The sequence below is a fragment of the Cyphellophora attinorum genome (assembly GCF_001299255.1).
Source record: "Cyphellophora attinorum strain CBS 131958 chromosome Unknown Contig32, whole genome shotgun sequence".
Classification (NCBI taxonomy): domain Eukaryota; kingdom Fungi; phylum Ascomycota; class Eurotiomycetes; order Chaetothyriales; family Cyphellophoraceae; genus Cyphellophora; species Cyphellophora attinorum.
The window spans coordinates 234,990-253,298 of NW_017253260.1; the positions used below are offsets into that span (position 1 = coordinate 234,990).

At 55.2% G+C, this 18,309-nt stretch overlaps 9 protein-coding genes across 9 annotated transcripts; 7 read left to right on the top strand and 2 right to left on the bottom strand.

The window, feature by feature from the left end:
* Nucleotides 1-405: 405 nt before the first annotated feature.
* On the top strand, nucleotides 406-1,395 carry AB675_7348 (Elongation of fatty acids protein 1; the record flags this gene model as incomplete). Its single annotated transcript, XM_018147708.1, has 1 exon — nucleotides 406-1,395. One exon carries the CDS (start codon nucleotides 406-408, stop codon nucleotides 1,393-1,395), a length of 990 nt encoding a protein of 329 aa, XP_017996309.1.
* Nucleotides 1,396-2,473: 1,078 nt separating this feature from the next.
* AB675_7349 (Fatty acid repression mutant protein 2) lies at nucleotides 2,474-3,199 on the top strand (the record flags this gene model as incomplete). The annotated part of the gene is made up of 3 exons (XM_018147709.1): nucleotides 2,474-2,619; nucleotides 2,715-2,980; nucleotides 3,042-3,199. 3 exons carry the CDS (start codon nucleotides 2,474-2,476, stop codon nucleotides 3,197-3,199), a joined length of 570 nt encoding a protein of 189 aa, XP_017996227.1.
* A 1,840-nt stretch (nucleotides 3,200-5,039) lies between these two features.
* On the top strand, nucleotides 5,040-6,505 carry AB675_7350 (E3 ubiquitin-protein ligase; the record flags this gene model as incomplete). Its single annotated transcript, XM_018147711.1, has 2 exons — nucleotides 5,040-5,191; nucleotides 5,251-6,505. 2 exons carry the CDS (start codon nucleotides 5,040-5,042, stop codon nucleotides 6,503-6,505), a joined length of 1,407 nt encoding a protein of 468 aa, XP_017996296.1.
* An 880-nt stretch (nucleotides 6,506-7,385) lies between these two features.
* Nucleotides 7,386-8,873, bottom strand: AB675_7351 (uncharacterized protein; the record flags this gene model as incomplete). Its single annotated transcript, XM_018147712.1, has 1 exon — nucleotides 7,386-8,873. The coding sequence occupies one exon, from the start codon at nucleotides 8,871-8,873 to the stop codon at nucleotides 7,386-7,388; it is 1,488 nt and encodes a 495-aa protein (XP_017996249.1).
* A 458-nt stretch (nucleotides 8,874-9,331) lies between these two features.
* On the top strand, nucleotides 9,332-10,825 carry AB675_7352 (Diacetyl [(S)-acetoin forming]; the record flags this gene model as incomplete). The annotated part of the gene is made up of 3 exons (XM_018147713.1): nucleotides 9,332-9,399; nucleotides 10,004-10,432; nucleotides 10,480-10,825. The coding sequence occupies 3 exons, from the start codon at nucleotides 9,332-9,334 to the stop codon at nucleotides 10,823-10,825; spliced, it is 843 nt and encodes a 280-aa protein (XP_017996314.1).
* A 143-nt stretch (nucleotides 10,826-10,968) lies between these two features.
* AB675_7353 (putative 4-coumarate--CoA ligase 2) lies at nucleotides 10,969-12,651 on the bottom strand (the record flags this gene model as incomplete). The annotated part of the gene is made up of 1 exon (XM_018147714.1): nucleotides 10,969-12,651. The coding sequence occupies one exon, from the start codon at nucleotides 12,649-12,651 to the stop codon at nucleotides 10,969-10,971; it is 1,683 nt and encodes a 560-aa protein (XP_017996201.1).
* Nucleotides 12,652-12,942: 291 nt separating this feature from the next.
* On the top strand, nucleotides 12,943-13,773 carry AB675_7354 (Enoyl-CoA hydratase, mitochondrial; the record flags this gene model as incomplete). Its single annotated transcript, XM_018147715.1, has 1 exon — nucleotides 12,943-13,773. The coding sequence occupies one exon, from the start codon at nucleotides 12,943-12,945 to the stop codon at nucleotides 13,771-13,773; it is 831 nt and encodes a 276-aa protein (XP_017996232.1).
* Nucleotides 13,774-14,026: 253 nt separating this feature from the next.
* Nucleotides 14,027-14,784, top strand: AB675_7355 (uncharacterized protein; the record flags this gene model as incomplete). The annotated part of the gene is made up of 2 exons (XM_018147716.1): nucleotides 14,027-14,347; nucleotides 14,392-14,784. 2 exons carry the CDS (start codon nucleotides 14,027-14,029, stop codon nucleotides 14,782-14,784), a joined length of 714 nt encoding a protein of 237 aa, XP_017996313.1.
* A 1,560-nt stretch (nucleotides 14,785-16,344) lies between these two features.
* AB675_7356 (Amino-acid permease inda1) lies at nucleotides 16,345-18,279 on the top strand (the record flags this gene model as incomplete). Its single annotated transcript, XM_018147717.1, has 5 exons — nucleotides 16,345-16,507; nucleotides 16,557-17,161; nucleotides 17,216-17,361; nucleotides 17,416-17,839; nucleotides 17,893-18,279. 5 exons carry the CDS (start codon nucleotides 16,345-16,347, stop codon nucleotides 18,277-18,279), a joined length of 1,725 nt encoding a protein of 574 aa, XP_017996264.1.
* Nucleotides 18,280-18,309: the final 30 nt, after the last annotated feature.

The window sequence follows — 18,309 nt, forward strand, 5'->3', positions numbered from 1 at the left end:
ATTGAGTTTGGCGATGCGACAAGCTCCCGTCGGGCGTGGCGCCATGGCCCCCAACACGAGCTGCTGCAGTGGGTGAAATGGTACCTGAATTTGGGCTTCGTGATTCCCGACATGCTATTCTCGGCTTGATGCAGCAGCTGACAGGTATGCATTCGCTCCAGTCGGTGCCGTGCCGCAGCGATGCAGGAACAGATGCAGCTTACCTGTTGCTTCGATGTCTCCCGTTGTCGAGGCAGTGTCGATCGTGGACGTGCACATAGGCTTGTCGTTCCTGTGCAAAGATTTGAGGATAAGTACTCACCGAAGTTCTCATGACCACATGCACCCTCTCAAACAACTGCAACAAGACCGTTCAACACAGACATCACATACTTCTTTCCCGACTCAACGTATAACACTTTCAACATGATCTCCTCAACCCCCATCTGGCAGCTCACCGACGCAGTCGTCTCCAAAGTCACCGGCAGCCCATTGATCAGCTATGACTTTGCAGTCGGTAGGACGCCGTTCTCCACCCTCAGCAGCGTCACGGCAGCCCTCGTAACGTACTACCTGGTCATCTTTGGCGGTCGCGAGATCATGAAACACCGCGAGCCCTTCAAGCTCCGCACCTGGACCAAGATCCACAACGTCGCCCTGACCGGAGTTAGTGGACTGCTCCTCGCTCTTACAGTGGAACAGCTCCTTCCCCAACTTTGGTCGCAAGGCCTCACCTATAACATCTGTGGCCACGGCGGCTGGACCGCGCCCCTCGAAGTGCTGTACCTGCTCAACTACCTTACCAAGTACATCGAATTCGTTGACACAGTCCTCCTGATGCTGAAGAAGAAGCCACTCACCTTCCTTCACACTTACCATCACGGCGCTACCGCGTTCCTCTGCTATGCACAACTCCTCGGCGCGACTCCCGTCAGCTGGGTACCCATCACCATCAACCTCTTCGTCCACTGCCTGATGTACAACTACTTCTACCTGACATCTTGCGGCCGCAAGGTTTGGTACAAGCGGTACATCACCATGATCCAGATCGTCCAATTCGTTATCGACCTCGGCTTCATCTACTGGGTCAGCTACAACTTCTTTGCCACCCAATATTTCGAGGATAGTGCACCATTGATGCAGAATCAGTGCGCTGCAAACACTCGGGAGATTGTTGGTGCGATGACTGAGGATAAGGTTCGTAAGCATGAGTTCGCTGCTTTCACTGGACTGGTTTGCTTGACCAGCTACCTGTTCTTGTTCATTGCGTTTTACTTTGCGACGTACAAGAAGCCTGCGTCGAACAAGATCTGTGGTGCTGGGCAGAGCAATGCGTTGCGTGTGAAGGCTCATGTTGAGCCGATGGTAGCGGAAATCACACAGAAGGTGATGAGTGTAGCGAGGCCCTTGGCCTAGACGTTGTCTTTGTATGGCTCCTTTGTGCCCTTGGTTTGGAAGCGCGGCGCATGGTGTTGGTACACTGTCAGAGCCTTCAGATGGTAGTTTTGTTGAATTGATGCATTCTTTCGATACTTGTTCCCTTGCTGTAGGCTTGTGTCTGTGCGCTTTGGTCGTATCTATCGAGGTCGCCTGGAACGCAGTAATCTCCGAGCCTCCAAACCTGGAGAGAGTATGTCCGTCTCGGACGGGCAACGGCAACAGTAAGGGATGCTGAGAGGGGAGATGACCTGAGCGCGCTCGCTTGCTGGATGCATGTGCAATGATTGAGGAGGTGCTCGTCGAGGGTTGGAAGTTGCGCTAGAGTGGTGGTCCCGGAGTGTTTGATGTCTGGAAGTGAGGCGAAGGATCGGACGCTGACCGAAGCGTGGGAAAGATCCGAAGAGTCAGCCAGACAAGGCGTCAAGTACGGCGAGCACGAGCCGAGCCGCGGCGAGGCCCTCATTGAGAGCACCGGACCAAACCTGTTGCTACCAGTCATGTGACATTCGTTCGATAGTTGGGGCTTGCCCCTGCGAAATCGTTGGCTCAGTTCTCTCTGCCAACGCGACGTGCGAGTTTCGACTGCGGTGTGCCTAATCTCGAGCGGCTTTGTTGCCAGACAACCATCGATGTCATATTGAACGGCTGGCGATGCTCCTGCAGGAACACGGAGTAGGAACCTCGTTTACTGCTGCCAGATAATATCTAACATTCCTGCATCGCTCGTACAAGTCGCGGCTTGCCCAGAAAAGGAAAGCTGCGAGATCAGGCCGGCAGAGACGAGGCGTTCTGTTTGGTTGCAAGGACTCCCCAGATGTTTACCTAAGCATAAACTCAGTTGCTCCAAGGCATTGGATTGGCTGCAGCAAAAGGTGCGTTTGGAAGCATTTCGGACCCGTGAACGAGATGGTGTCCGTGTTGCTGAGAGCTATAAAAGCTCTTTGACGTTCCAAGTTCTGAGCAAGAGTGTACGGAGGGACCCATCAACCCTGTTCAAGACATTTAAATCAAGCCCACTCACTGTCATTGCGTGCTTCCCACCTGCTCCACCATCATGGCATCCGAGAAGTCGGAAGCGCTCTTCACTGCCGTCGAAACACGGCGATCCATCTACGGCATCAGCGGTGAGCTTTCCATTAGTGACAAGAGAGTGCGAGAGATCGTCGAACGTGCTGTCAAGCATGGACCGAGTCCCTTTAAGTGAGCCTTCCCGTGTTGACTCCCAGCCCTTTCCAGTCACCGGGCGGGCGCTGTGTGAGGTCTTGCTTGAGGCAACGGTCTGACTCTTGTCCCAGCGTCCAGGCTTCTCGCGCAGTTGTTCTCCTTGGAGCCGAACACCATAAGTTGTGGGACATGGGCGATGCGATATTGAAGGGTATGCTGCCGCCTGAGATATACGAGCGATTAGCGCCTCGAACGGCAGGCTTCAGACGTGGACACGGGACAATCGCATTCTTTGAAGACAAGCAGGAGTTGAAGGAGATGGGAGAAAAGAATCCTGCTGTTGCAGGGATGATGGACCAATGGAGTGAGCATGCGAATGGGATGTTGCAATTCGTCGGTGAGTGCTTTCTGTGATAGAGAATGGTCCGTCTGGTTTGCTGACCGCGTTGTCCTCGTAGTGTGGACAGCACTCTCGCTAGAAGGCGTTGGCTGTAGCATGCAGCATTACAACTTCGATCCGACTTTTTACGGCGGACATGAAGAAGACATGGGGACTTCCAGAGAGCTGGGACCTGAAATCACAGCTGGTGTTTGGCGAACCGAAACATGGTTTTGAGAGGGATCGCGAGAGGACTTATCTTCCGCTTGAAGGAAGGGTGAAAGTGTTCGGAAGCTAGACGTGCAATGAAATCTCGGACAGCATTCGCAGACGTGGTGTTGATGGCACATAATTGTAGCAATTCTGTCGAATCGTGAACCATGCCCATTCCGATTAATTGTGCCGCGTCTCTTTCCCACTGGAACTCGCATCTTCTGGGCGGCAGTTGCCGTGGCTCGGCATCAGTAGACAGCTCGGAGCCTCGGACGCAGCCATGTTGTGGCGAGGGACTGTAGACGAGAGGCAGGTAGATGACCTGCGATGGCCATGCGTTATCGAAGGTGGCAGCGCTGATTTGTAGGGTGACTCAACGACACAGCTGCCGAGCCAGATACTGCAGGGTCTCCGCAGAAAGGACGGGAAGCGCAGAACGTATTGCTTGGCATGCCGTTGAAGCCGAGGCGGTCCTTTTCAGAACTGTAGATCAAGACGCGATGATAGCGAGGCCGTAGGAAATCTGTGATCACGGAACGCTCAGAGGAGCCTATGCAACATGTAGTGGACGTTTCTGTTCAGACGTCCACAACGAATTTGACCAAGAAGACGTTCGTTGGTGGGTGTTAATCACACTTCGGGGAATTTCGAGGACATGGATATTGTGGTGATGAAGCAAGCTTCTCGGGATCTTCAGCGTTCCGACGACAGTGCTGCATAAATGCAACAATCCGAGAGGTTCTCGATTGTTTGATGGCGCACATGACAGCAGGGAAACACAAAAGAGCGCGGTGAAAGGTGGTCGAGTAGGACGCGTCAACCCCGCGCAGTCTGCGGATATGGTTGGAATAGTGGGTTAATGAACATGGTTCATCATGATGATGATGGGATCATCGATCGTTTGGTCATGGGTGACGCGACGATCACTTTCAGGTGCCGAAGGATGCCGCGTATCTCTCCCATTGTCTTGCGCGCCATATGCTTCTTCTGTCGAGCCCATCTGTCGCATTCTGGTCCAAGATGGGGATGAATTTGATGCAGACGCGTCGGTGATTGGTACCTAGGTATGTACTACCTTGCGCGACCATAGAGCCTTGAAGAAACGGGCGTCGGAAGGAGACAACCGCGGAAAATGCATACAGGAAAGTCACGTTTCTCTACAGGCATGGCGGGGCGACTTCTTGGGTGATATTGGGGGTGTAGTCTAGTCGGAAATCGGCAAGTATGGCTGCATCTTTAGGGCATTTTGCAGGCTAAAACCTGCTTGAAAGGTCTCTTTGCCCGCCACCTGCAGTGTTTCTTCCACTCGCTTGGTGTGCTCTTCTGGGGCTTGCAGTGGTTGGCTACTGCTCGTATTCGCCCTCCTTCGCACTTCGCTTTCCTCCTCCACACCTCCTCTGCGTCTCCTCTTTTCCCATCTCACCTTTGCCACACCAGCCCGCGCTATCCAAGACTATCACCGATCATCCGACTTCGCTGTCGCACAGCTCTTCGACCTCAGTCTTTCGTTCCTCATCGACAACCTACGACTGCACGGCACACGACAGTAATCGCTTCTTCCGACACGCCATTTCCTGCAGGCTATACCCCTACCCGCGCAGACCTGAAACAGCTCACTTCGGGGGCCCTATCTCACGTTCACTCCGCGCCTCATCCAGCCCAATACCTGCCACAACTTCACCGACGCCCGTCGAGGCAATACACAACTTCACCAGCGGCAAACCTCAGATGGCTGCGACATACCCTCACCGATAATCTAGAACTACAGCATCTTATCGCCAGGGCTTCCGCCCGATCCGACCATCCCGCGGACATCACCTCGAGTCCGTCCTGAAACGAACCGGTAATCCAAAATACTTAAAAAATGAGCACTTCAGTCAGCTCGACGGCGACCCCGACGGGGTCAATGCCGTCTGCCACTACTAGCGGCAATGGCGGCGGTGGTGGAAGCGGACCGAGCTCGCCGTTGCTCTTCTTCGTCGCCCTCGGCTTTGGCGTTGTCTTCACAAATCTATGGTAAGTTCGCTGCAATGGACCCAACATTAGGGTCATCAAGCTCACTCGCGGTCTCACAGGATCATCGTCGGCGTCAAGTATTGCTTTCGCTACAATCAGCGCAACCGAGCTCGTCTGGCTGGCGAAGATCCCGATGCAGTTGATATGGCCAACATGCCACAACGGCGCAGGCGCCGCGAGAAGAAGCTGATGTCCATGGAAGAGGTCAACGAAAAATTCCCACTCACAAAGTACAAGACCTGGCGCAGCAACCAAGCCGAGCAAGGTCTGCCGACTGCAGGCGGCATCACAGCCGATGGCGCAGCTAGTCGCCCCGCCAGCATTCGAGGCGTGGCGAGGGCGTCAGAAGATGCGAACAAGCACACAGAACTCGCCACTACTCAGACGATCTCGACAACAGCAGAGACGGATACGGAGAAGCAGGAGAAACATGGCAAACCTGAAGTCATTCGCGCCGACACGTCCGACGCACAACCGTCGACGCCTCGACCGAAGACCGCCACCTCGACCGACGCACCCGACACACCTGTCATTCAGAAAGTAACATCGAATGATGGCGAAGAGGAGGATGATGACCATATTCAGACGGCGGTGCCCGCCGAGCAGCTCCCAGATCCTGGCGATACCTGCGCCATCTGCATCGATACGCTCGAAGACGATGACGATGTCCGAGGGCTGCTATGCGGTCACGCCTTCCACGCATCTTGTGTCGACCCATGGCTGACGAGTCGACGAGCCTGCTGCCCACTCTGCAAGGCTGACTACTACGTGCCCAAACCACGACCTGAGGGTGACGGAACAACCCCGACTGCGCCACAGACTGCATTCATGGGTGATGGCAGACGACGACCGACGATGGTCCTGCCAGGCCGCTTCATGTCGATTGTATATGACGAGCGGGACAGATATGGCTTCCCGCGAGTCATGCGTCAAGAGACACCAGCCGAGCGACGACGGCGAGAGCGTCGAGAACAGCGGTTGCGAGAACGGCATGCCGCCAACGGTGGAATTCCCGATGTGCCTCCCAATACGGCTACGGACGGTGCTGAGGCTGGAACAGAAGGCCAGATTCAGCCGCAACAACACCAACAGAATGGTGGATGGCGGTCTCGTCTGCGCATCCCGAGAATACGATTCAATCACGGCGCTGCCAATACTCTGGTGGCCAGCGAGGGCGTGATGCCTTCCGACGAGCAACGGAGGAGCGGGACTCAGAACAGAGCACCCGAGATCCACGATGGGTCAAGAGAGCCTGTGACACCGGCGCAGCTCGAAGCCGGGCAGCAGGGCCAGTCGCAGGCTGGAAGAGGATAGGAGTCCTTCGTCCACCGTCCATTTCAGGTTGATGGGCGGCTCATGTATCCCCCGGCGACGTACCCGTCCTGGTGCTGAGGAAAGAGCTCGTCGAAATCACGTTGCGCTTGGGAGTGCTTGTCTGTTGTCGAGAGTTTGCGAGACTGCTCGTAGCAATCGTCTCGCAGTGGTCCGGTTCAACAGGATGATATGGACGGTCCCAACATTCACGCCAGAAACTTGCAAGCCACATGCTTTGCGAAGGCGACATGATTGCCCCTGACTGCACCAAAGCCGATTGCCGTCCCGAGGCACGCTGTCAAGCATTTACAATCCTACAGGATTCAACTCGACACTGCAAGCACTCTCGGAATGATGGCAGAATAGTTGTACAATGGCTAGGACATCCAAAATACAATGGCTCGTTGACATGGCTATAATTCTGGATGGATTCGCAGAGCCAGCGGAAGATGTTGAAGAGAAGCAAGTTGATGTGATCGGGTGATACAACGATGAGAACGAAAGGAAACCCTGGCATTATGAGATTACGCATGGATGGGACATGAATATATTTTGATAGCGTTAGCGGGTAGGAATCACGACTCGGACACGATCTCATGACTTTTCCCGTGCAAGTCTTCTTGACCTGAGAGTATTCGTGTCATCCTTCCCGTCACCTCCCACGTGCCGTCCCATCCGTCCAAGGCTCTTCTTCCCCAAGATGGCCTGTCCCTCCTCTCGATATATTGAAACTTGCAACGTTATCCCTCTCCGCCTGCTATATACACCAACGCACACGTCATATTCCCACCACATACATACAGTATAGGCATCTCTTACTCGCTTGCGGTCTCTCGCACTTAGTGCTATCATCACCTGGATTCTTATGCCTGTTAGATCTTCACAGCCCGCCCAAGTCCCCTAACGCACCCCGCAACTCTTTGATCGCAGTTGGTACATCCTCGAAATTCAGCGCGCTGATCGCCCACCGGCAGTGTTTCTGTGCTGAGAGCATTGCTTCTTCATCGACGACCGCAGGTGGTCCGGCAGGTGGCGGTGGTGGTGGTGGTTGCGGTGCAGGCTGCGTGTAGTACGCCGAGGGAGGGGCGGCGTGTGTTGTTGCTGCCGGAGGAAGAGGTGGTTGTGCTTGTGGAATGCTTGCAGTGGGTGGTGGGAGAGGTTGGGTCTGCGCTGGCGGTGGAGGTGGTGGAACCGGACCATGATGCCCTCTCGAAGTTTGTGGTTGCGGTGGTGGGCCCTCGTCGATCGATCGGCCGTGGTGATGTGCCGGTGCTGGTGGAGGAGGGCCGGAGCCTGTTCTCGCATTTGCGAACACTGAGGGGAAGGAAGCCTCATCTGCGGCGGCGAATGAGGTAGGCGATTGTGTCTGGGCTTGATTGCTTGTTGAGCCAGGGACTTCGGGGAAGTAGTTCCCACCGATCGAGGGCTTTCGTTCGGCTGGAGGATCGAGAGGCGAGACCGGCGCATTGTCCCCGCCGGTGCCTGCGTGGTAGAAACTCAAGGGGTCTTGCTCGATCGGTGAAACACTTCCGCCTGTAGGCGCTGCCGGTGGAGGTATCGAAGGCGCGCGAGACGGGTGAAGTGATTCGTCGTTGGTACTTGTTCTTGCAAGCTTTGCTTGCAGTCGATCGGCCTCATCTGGAATTTCGATGACAGACGGCTGTCGCGGCTTTGGCGCTGCGGAGGGATCTCGCGATGGGTGTAGGGACTGGTCGATGGAGCTGGTCTTTGCCAGGGTATGCTGCGTCCCATCTGCCTCGTCTGGCACCTCGACCACGGACGGCTGGCGCTGTCTGCCTTCCCCTTCTAATGCCTGCACTTCTGGGTCGTTAGGATCGAGCTCGGGCTGTGGTTCGGGCTCCGCAGGCGCAGGATTCGAGTCATTTGGATTTTCGCCGGCTTTGATGGCTTTAAGGATGCGTAGGGCGTGGTATTTGCCGTACTTGATCTTGGACACGATCTCAGGCTCGATAGGTCCCCATATTGCGAGGAGATCGAGGAAGGTGGATGCGGCTTGGAATGTCTCTGCGGTCTGCTGCGAGGCTTTGTTGGCGCGTACGGCGTTGTCGGCTCGGGTGAAGGTCTCGAGGCCAAACTGCTCGACGTATGCTTTGCCAGCGACATCGTCCGTCACAGCTGCTTCGGCGGCATTTGCGGACTTGAACTTCTCAAGCTTGTCCATCATGTTCGTCGTGAATGTGAGCGCATCCTGATCGGCATTGTGGAGGCCCTTTGAGAGGATCTGGTTGACGATCCAGTAGTCGCACCAGTACGCAACGATCGGCTTTGCTTTCTCGAGTTGAGCTGCCCGGTGCGCGAACCGAGCTATGTCGGCGGCCTTGAGCGATGGAGGTACTGCTGTCGCCATAATTAGTGTGGACGGCGGGCTCACCGCCGTCCTGAGAACCTGAGAGTTTCGTCTTGGTTCCTAGGCGCGATCAGATTGCGGTCCAGGCATCTGTCGATGAACAAGATATGACGTCCAATTCCCCGCGGTCGAGGCGAGGCTACTTTACAGCCTTGTCGCGTGGAATCGGGACGCGTGGAATCGGGAGATTCGGTCTTTCTGTGCCATTGACACCATTCATCACCTCCAGCTGCCAACGACTTGATAACACTTGATGCCGGAGATGTCCCTGTAGACCGAAATACCAGTTCCATCGCGGCAGCGACGACAGAAAAGCAGCTGACCAAGGTCAATGGCCGTGACCACGTCCTGACAATCTTCCCTTCGCCGTGTCTTGCAGGACTATGCAGAAGCTCGCCCCAACAAGTAGCAGCAGATGCTGACTTGAGATGGCATATTCTCCAGCTGTTCAGACCACAATGTTGGGTGTGAAAGAAGATGACGATGAGATCGAGGCCGCGACGACTTCTTATACCCCTCTGCCGAAGTGAACATCAGAGCAAATATGAAGCAATTGGGCCACTTCCTCGTTGAGGGAGCATTCACTGTTCGTTGCATGTTTCAGAGATAGCTGGTGCTTGTGGTCACTCACTTGAAGGGCCATCAGAGCGTTTCTCGTCTTGCAACAACCTGACTGGTCTCCTGGGCCACGCCCACGAAAGTTTGAGCAGTCTTCCAGTTCCCCGCAGTTGCAACCTTTTTCCCCAGAGAATGAACTTCTCCAGATCATTGACAAGTCGACTCGATTGGCTATGCTCATGTACCTACACACGGACGAGGGTCACCCCCTCATCAGTCGCGTTTGGACGTGATGAGGGGATTCCATATCCTCCGGGCGTCAAGCTGGCGAGATTCTGACTGACTTGCCTACCATCCACCCGTGGACCGTGCGTTTAATGTAATCTGTCTTGGTGACAATACAGCTACTTCCACTAACACGTGCGTCTGCTGGTCGTCCCCACTGACAAATATGCCTACCGCCTACGTGACAGGAGGTGCCTCGGGGCTCGGGAGAGCTACAGCGCAGATGCTTGTGAAGAATGGGCAAGTGCATCCCGACGACATCCAAGACTGTATCTGACAAGTATCAGCATCAAAGTATTCATCGCCGACCAGAATGCTTCCGGCGCCGAGGCCGTTGTCGCGGAACTTAACAAGTCTGGCCAAGGCATGGCTCAGTCCGGACAGCTCGACGTCCGCGATTGGAACCAACAAGCCAAAGTCTTCGGCCAAGCCATCCACGCTCTAGGAGGACGAATCGACTACGTCTACTCTATCGCCGGCATCAATGAACGTCGCTGGATCGACAACAACCCGAGTGCCGAAGGCTTCCAAGCGCCAGACCTCAGTGTGCTAGACGTGGACGTCACTGGGTTGATGTACACTGTGTCTCTGGCAGTGCAGCAGTTCCGAAGGCAAGACAAAGACTCGAACGGCTTCAGAGGCAAGATTGGTTGCGTTGCCAGTGTATGTGGGTTCTACTGCTGCCCAACTCTGCCGATCTACACCGCAGCAAAACAGTGAGTCACTGTCATTCTCCAGGTCTTCCCGTACTGACCATCTGCAGCGCCGTCGTCGGCTTCGTCCGCTCTTACGGCAAATGGCTTCCCGAAGAAGGCATCACCTTCAACGCCGTCTGCCCCAACGTCGTCCGCACAAACATCTCCACCCCTGCGTTCTACGACAGTCTGGAAAAGGTCAATCTCCTTACGCCTCTGGAGTCGGTTCCCGATGCCTTTGAGAAGCTGCTCGGCGCCAACAAGGATTCCGGCGAGTGCTACGAGACCGGTCCGAACTACCACAAAGGGCAGGGAGTCCTTCAGACCCGGGGACCGCCATTTGTCGACGATGAAAGTGCCAAGGTATTCGATATGCTGTATGCGAGAGGAAAGCCGCTGCATCTGCCGAAGTGAGCAGGAATCCAGAAGAAAGCGCTGTGGCAAAGGACTCCCCGGCCGGGACGGTGAAGCATTGCATTTCTGGTTCTGCGGACCAATTGAGAATGCGATCTGACGGCTTCGCTCTTCTTTCAGACCACATGCTATCTGAAATCCTTTCACAGCTTCGCCTTCTCCGCATCAACAGCATCGAACGAGCTCAACCCCGTCTTCGCCTCCCCAAGCCGCTTCCGCGTGAACTTCCCCGTGCTCGTGCGCGGCAGACTCTTCACCTCCCAAACCCCACCTTTCAGCTTCTTGTATCCACTGACCTTCCCGTCCAGGCTACGTTGAATCTCCTTCAATGCTCTTACTTTCGCTGCCTTGTCCGTTATGCTCGCCTTCAAAACTACAAACGCAGTCGGCACTTCAGTCATCCGCTGCTTATCAACGCTCGCACCCACCGCCACGTCCGCAATCAGTGGATGCCCGTTGAGATACCCTTCCAACTCCGTTGGCGCAACCTGGAAGCCAGAAGACTTGATCAGCTCCTTCGTCCTGCCGACCACCGTCAAATACCCCTCCGGCGAGAACGTGCAGACATCGCCCGTATTATACCACCCTCCTTCCCGGAACGCAGCCGCCGTCGCGGTCGGGTTGTCCACATACCCAGCCACAACGTTCGGGCCCTTGATCCACAGCTCGCCGGCTTCTCCCTCCGCTGCATCTTTGCCCGTGTCTGCGTCAACTAACCGCGCCGACATCCCCGGCAAGATCTTCCCCAACTGGCCGCGAATCGGCAGCGTCTCGGACACAGTCTGCCATGTCACATACGGCGCCGCCTCCGTCATGCCGTACAGCTGTACAGTCTTCCATTGACCTTTACTCATGAACCGATCATAGATCTCCTTTGGAAGCGGCAGTCCGCCGACCACCATCCTTTGCACGCTGCTCAAATCGTACCGCTCGCACAAGTTGGTGTCCGCGATAGCAACAGCAATCGCGGGCGTACACTGCATCGCAGTCGCCTTCTCCCTCTCCACAATCCTACACAGCGCCTCCAGCTCGAACTTGGCCATGATGAAGTGGCACATCCCCACCAATGGCCCGAGAAACAACGGTATCGTGGTATTGGCGATATGCACGTACGGCGTGAAGCTGACAACTCGTTCGCGCTGAGCTGCGTGGCTGCGGGCGGAAGGCGAGAAGCGTGCTGGGTCGTGGGCGAGCATTTGCAGGACGTTGGCGACGTAGTTGTAGTGTGAGAGGGCGACGCCTTTGGAGGAGCCGGTCGTGCCGCTGGAGAGGTGGATTGAGGCGAGGCGTTGGCGAGTGTTGGGGTACACGGGTACAGCTAAAGGATCATTGGCGAGGAAGGATTCGATTTTGGGGTGGGTGGTGCTGTCGCCGAGGCCGATGATGATTTGGGGAGCGGCATAGCTGGACTGCTGTGTCAGTGCGAGCGTAATGCCCTCCTGAAGTCTGGGAAGAGTGTCGGAGGAGACGGTAATGTATTCCGGTTGGCAGATCGCGAGGGCGTTGCCTAGTTCGTGCGGAGTGAGCAGGTGGTTGATCGGGCAGAAGACGCCTCCGAGCCAGAGTACGGCGTGGCAGCACTCGAGGTAGGCGACGCTGTTGGGCAGGATCACGGCCCATCGGCTCTGATCGCGAGGGTGGAAGGCATCTGTGAGCCCGGCGGCGAGGCGACCAGCTGTGGACTTGAGTTGCTGGATGGTGAGTGTGCGGTTGAAGTCGTCTTGCGCTATGATGGTGCTTGGTTCGTATTTGCTGTTGTTGAGAAGCTGGGTGAGGTTGAGGTCCTGCGGTATCGTGATGTCCTTCTCGGAGTGGTAGATTCGCATGTTTGTGGTGGGATCGGCCTCGACGCGGCCTTTGGCAACGACTGTACGTAGTCACGGATCCGTCAGTCTGGATTGCCATCTTCATATTCGGGTAATGTTTGTTGTCGATTTCGTATTGCTGCTGCGTACGCAATGTGCCGAGGTACAGCAAATATATTTGGAGATGAGGTCAGCAAACGCGAGCTACCTCAACTCTTCGTTACAGCGAGCACTTCTAAGCAAAAGCAGAGAGTAGTCGAGAGCGCAACAGGAACAGCTTTCCAGCAGAATCGTAGCATAGGCATTGCAACAATGGGCCATCCTACACAAATCCCACCGCCGCTAACACCCACGTTTCTCAAGCTTACCTTCCCTTCCCCACGAGTTGTGCTCGTGACGATGGACCGCCCCTCCGCCATGAATTGCATCAATGCCGCCGGAGCCGAAGAGCTATCTGCCGTGTGGACGTGGCTAGACGAAGAGCCTAACCTGACAGTCGCTGTGATCACTGGTGCCGGAGATAAGGCGTTCTCTGCGGGCGCCGACTTGAAGGAATGGTCTCAGTCACTGCAACCGGGAGGCCCGGAGCGGAGAGTCACAAAGTCAAAGGGTGTAGGTCTGAGCAGGAGAAGAGGCAAGAAGCCGGTCATTGCGGCAGTCAACGGCCTGGCTCTTGGTGGTGGAACGGAATTTGCTGTTAATTGCGACCTCGTTGTTGCAGCTGAGAATGCATCATTCGGGCTACCTGAAGTCACCAGAGGCGTCGCTCCATTTGCAGGAGCGCTGCCTCGACTTATTCGCAGCATTGGATTGCAGCGAGCAAGCGAGCTGGCTCTGACGGGGCAGCGTATTTCGTCACGCCAAGCATACGAATGGGGATTGGTCAATAAAGTGGTTTCGCAAAAGGGTGTCGTGCAGGAAGCCTTGCGGTATGCAGCACTTATCGCCGCCAACAGCCCTGACAGCATCATCTGTACCCGAGCTGGGCTGCGAGAAGGCTGGGCGAAGGCGGATGTGGAAGATGCGGTGCAGACCACGATGGACAATGAGTTTGCGGAGCTTCAGAAGGGCGAGAATATCAAGGAAGGTCTGAAGGCGTTCGCGGAGCGAAGAGAGCCGCGTTGGAAGCCAAGCAGGCTGTGAGAGCACCTCGTAAATTCATCAAAACAGTGCGATGAACGTCTTGATGAAAAGTAATGACTTGAAAGCGGCTTGCTGCTCTGATGAAGCAGCGGCCGATTGTTTTCGAGCTTGGCTTGGCGCATTTTGATTGGCTGCCGATCTTGGTGCTGAGATTGGCGAACGAAGACTTTCCACAGGTTGCTCTCCTCCACATCACTCTCCATTCTTACATCTCTGACCTTATTGCGGGAGAGGCCTTTCATAGATCGCTACCATGGAGCCTGTGCAGACTTTCGTGGCCTATACCGGAGACGCGTACGCAATCGAACGCACCCTCCGCTTCCTCCAAGCCACTTTCGGCGTTCTGGCCAGTCTGTCGACGGACGTAGCATATGTAACACATTCAAACCTCGCAAGAGCGAACATCCACCTCGCCCGCCGCTTCTATCGCGCCTTCAAATGGATGGACTGTGTCTACGAGGTCTTTGCAGCCCCGAAATTCGACTATGGCGGACTGCACGAGAACGTCCGAATGCTCAAGGACTCGGCTCTGGCCATGTACTTCTTCTTCGACATGCTCATACTACCGACTGCTGTGGCTACGCCCGTGCAGACTGGCTTGATGGCTTCATCGAAGAGATGACGGGCGTCCGTGGGCCTGGGAATGCCACGCTCGAGAATACGGCCCTGACATGCTGGTTTTACGCGATTCTGCTGTCCATTACGCTCAACCTGATCGAGTTGTCGCACATCTCAACAAAGGCTGCATCTGCCGAGAAGGATGTCAAGGCGAACGAAAAGTCCCACGGAACGAAGTCTCCCGTGGCCAAGAAAGAGCGACTCAAGTCAACCTCTACGTCAGCGAGGGAATTGATCTGCAACGTTCTCGATCTCGCTATTCCCGGTGTCGCTATTGGCTACGTCAAGCTTGATCCGGCCTATGTTCATATTGCAATGGCAACAAGTTCTTTGATCACGATGAACGCAATCTGGAATCGGATCTATGCGGAGAAAGAAGCGGCCCCATCGTAGCATACGCCGTTCACGCCACTTCGACCTCAGGCTCATGTGAGAACGACGCCAGGGTCGCGCATGTCGAACTTCGTGCAGTCCTCTGCTCAGGCTGGCTGTGCACTCTGTCTGCCTCGGCGCATAGCCTGGCTGGCAAATCAACACTGTCAAACCCTCTGAGGCGTACGATATTGTGGGCACAAGCTTCGCAACACGTCGCAGAGATAAGAACGCGTAGTCAGGAGCCATTCCGGTCAGCTTACGGCTGTTCCAAGTCGAGTCTTCCAGAAAAGCACTGCCAAGCTCTTGTGTTCGGCGGCGAACAAGTGCTTGCCTCCAAGTGACTATATCTCGCTAATAGAGGAAGCTATCGTGTTGCGAGAGCATCCGATTCGCTCGGTTTGCGAGGCGGCGACGGCTTCATAATGTACCCACTCCGCCGCTACTGTGTCTACACGACGAGTATGTTCGCGAATCGCGGAGCGAGCATCGTTCTTGCATTGATGCAGTACGAAGTAACTGAATCTTTTGCATCACGGCTGTTACAGGCTTTCGGATATGGCCGGTTCCAATAGGACATCCTGAGAATGTCTCGTCCCTGGAATATCGTTCAGGGTCACCGAACGAGACTCACAGTAACGTGAGGGAGCCAATAATCTACCTCTGCATCTTCTGACGCCAATATGATTCACGGCGTTACCGACGTTGCATTCGCGGGACGTTTACCTAAAGGATCAGAAATGCTGACAGCAGGAAACTGATAGCTGGGGATGACGCCTGGAAATCCTTCTGGAAGCCTTCCCTTTAGTGGAGGTCTTTCAGGCCTCGGCGCTTGACATACGACCATTGGCTCCCCTAGAGATAGCCCCCATCCCCGCCGGATTACCATAACATAGATGCTTATGCGATCTCTCCGTCCGCTCTGCCTCTTGACCTGCGACATCTCAGTCGATAAGTCGCATGCAAACGATCGTTGTCGACCGCACTGCAGCTTTGCTCAAAGCCCCGAAGCTCCACGATGCCGACAAAGGTTCTTCATACAGGCCTCCTTATGCTCGCTTAGCGTTACCTTGAGGAGGCTTCGATCGGCTTGTTATCATGTCATCGACACGAGAAATGACCAACAAGATTTGGCCGCGCCACCGCCGAGTACACGCCGAGCCGCGGAGAGCTTGGCAGAAATCTTGTAGCTCCGCCTCTTTGGCCTTCACTGGCTGTCCGTACAATACCAAGACCGCCGAGCCGCGCGATGGCGCTCAAGCTGTCGTTGATTTCCACCGCGCCCAGATGCGGCACACCATGATCGTATGACATAGGATCTGAAAGACGTCGACCATTCCAGTGATAGGCCACATTTCGCTATCAGTACAGTTGGAGACACGACAAGGATCCGAGATGTCCCCAGCAGCAGCTCGCGCGTCAGGCTGTGCGACTAACCCCTCAGACGAGCAGGGTGCAGTTCACGATCACGCGAGCGGGAGACTTAATTCTTAACCTTCCGTCGCATGTCAACCACCTTCGTCTTCGCCCTCCACTTCTCACCGAGATTGCGACGTTTCTGCTTCGCCATCATTCGCAAACATGTCGAAGGAAGCACATTTGGCGGGCTCGCCCTCCGATGAGGAGAAGCCCCCTCTTGGACAGACTCGCCGACCCAGCGCTGGCGAGGCCGGCATCCCCATCAACTTCCGTGAGGAAGACTTCCTGACGCGCAATGGGTTGAACTTGAAGAGTTTCCAGCGACGTGAGTTCTGTTAAGGCACAATCCGACCGCAATACTGACAGCGCGTCAGGCGATTATGGCACTGGCGCCAGCGAGCTCGACCGATCGATGAAACCTCGACATCTCAACATGATCGCCATTGGAGGTTCCATTGGCGCTGGTTTCTTCGTTGGTTCAGGCTCAGCTTTCACATCTGGTGGACCCGGTTCTGTCTTCATCTGCTTCTTGATTGTCGGCATTATGATGTTCAACGTTGTCTATGCGCTTGGAGAACTTGCTGTCATGTATCCTGTCTCTGGTGGTTTCTACACATACTCGGTCCGCTTCATCGACCCCTCTTGGGGATTCGCTATGGGCTGGAACTACACTATGCAATGGATCATCGTATTACCGCTGGAATTAACAGTCGTATCCTTCACAGTCGCATATTGGAACAAGGACGTTAATGTGGCTGTCTGGATTTCAATCTTCTGGGCTTTCATCATCTTCGTCAATATATTCGGCACCCTCGGGTATGCTGAGGAGGAATTCGTCTCGTCATGTTTCAAGTTGGCAGCTACAGTTATCTTCATGATTGTGGCTGTGGTCTTGATCTGTGGCGGAGGCCCATCCGATGGCAAATTCGATGAGTACTGGGGTGCTCGCCTGTGGTATGATCCAGGCGCGTTCCAAAATGTGAGTGTGATTGTCGCGAACTTTGACTCCCGTCGTACTGACAGCCATTCTCAGGGGTTCGTTGGTTTCTGCTCAGTCTTCGTCACGGCCGCGTTTTCGTTTTCAGGGACTGAGCTGGTCGGTCTCGCTGCTGCGGAAGCCCAGAATCCGACAAAGGCCTTGCCCAGCGCCATCAAGCAGGTCTTCTGGCGTATCACCCTGTAGGATCTTCCTTCCCATTCCTTCAAACTGACTGCCCGCTAACTGAATTGAAGCTTCTACATCCTCGGTCTCACACTCGTTGGCATGCTCGTCAGCTCGACAGATGAGCGCTTGCTTAACGCCGACAATCCCTACGCTGACGGCACATCTCCCTTCGTGCTCGCTGTCAAGGACGCAGGTCTCACCGGCTACGACAGTTTCATGAACGTTGTCATTCTTGTCTCTGTCATTTCGATCGGCGTCTCCTGCGTCTACGGCGGGTCTCGCACCCTGACTGCACTAGCAGAGCAAGGCTACGCTCCCAAGCTCTTCGCTTATGTTGATCGATCTGGTCGGCCACTGATGTCAGTCCTTCTCAACCTAGCGTTTGGCGCTTTGGCATATATCGTACTCGCCTCCTCAGGCAACGAAGTATTCTCCTGGCTCCTGGCTTTGTCTGGCTTGGCTGCATTGTTTACATGGGGCTCAATCTGCTTCGTAAGTTCCTTCCCTTCACAACGAGACTTTCCTCGATTCTAACATCCTGCCAGGCTCACATCCGGTTCCGCCAGGCATGGAAGAAGGCTGGCCGCACCGTCGATGAAATCCCCTTCCACGCGATCTTCGGCGTCACTGGCTCGTGGGTCGGTCTCTTCCTCGTCGTCATCTGCCTCATCGCTCAATTCTACACTGCGATTGCCAAGATTGGAGGCGGTACCAATGATGCCGAGGGCTTCTTCAAGGCCTATCTCGCTCTGCCCGTCGTCCTCTTCTTCTGGGCTTGCGGCTATCTCTGGAAGCGCGAGGGTGTCAAGAAGCTTGACCAGATCGATTTGGACACTGGCCGCCGGCCTATTGATTGGGAGGAGATTCATGCTCAGCGTGCGCGCTATGCGTCCTGGCCGATTTGGCGCAAGGTGCTTAGCAAGATCTTTTAAATGCGAAAGGCGTGCGATTGACCTCAGAGC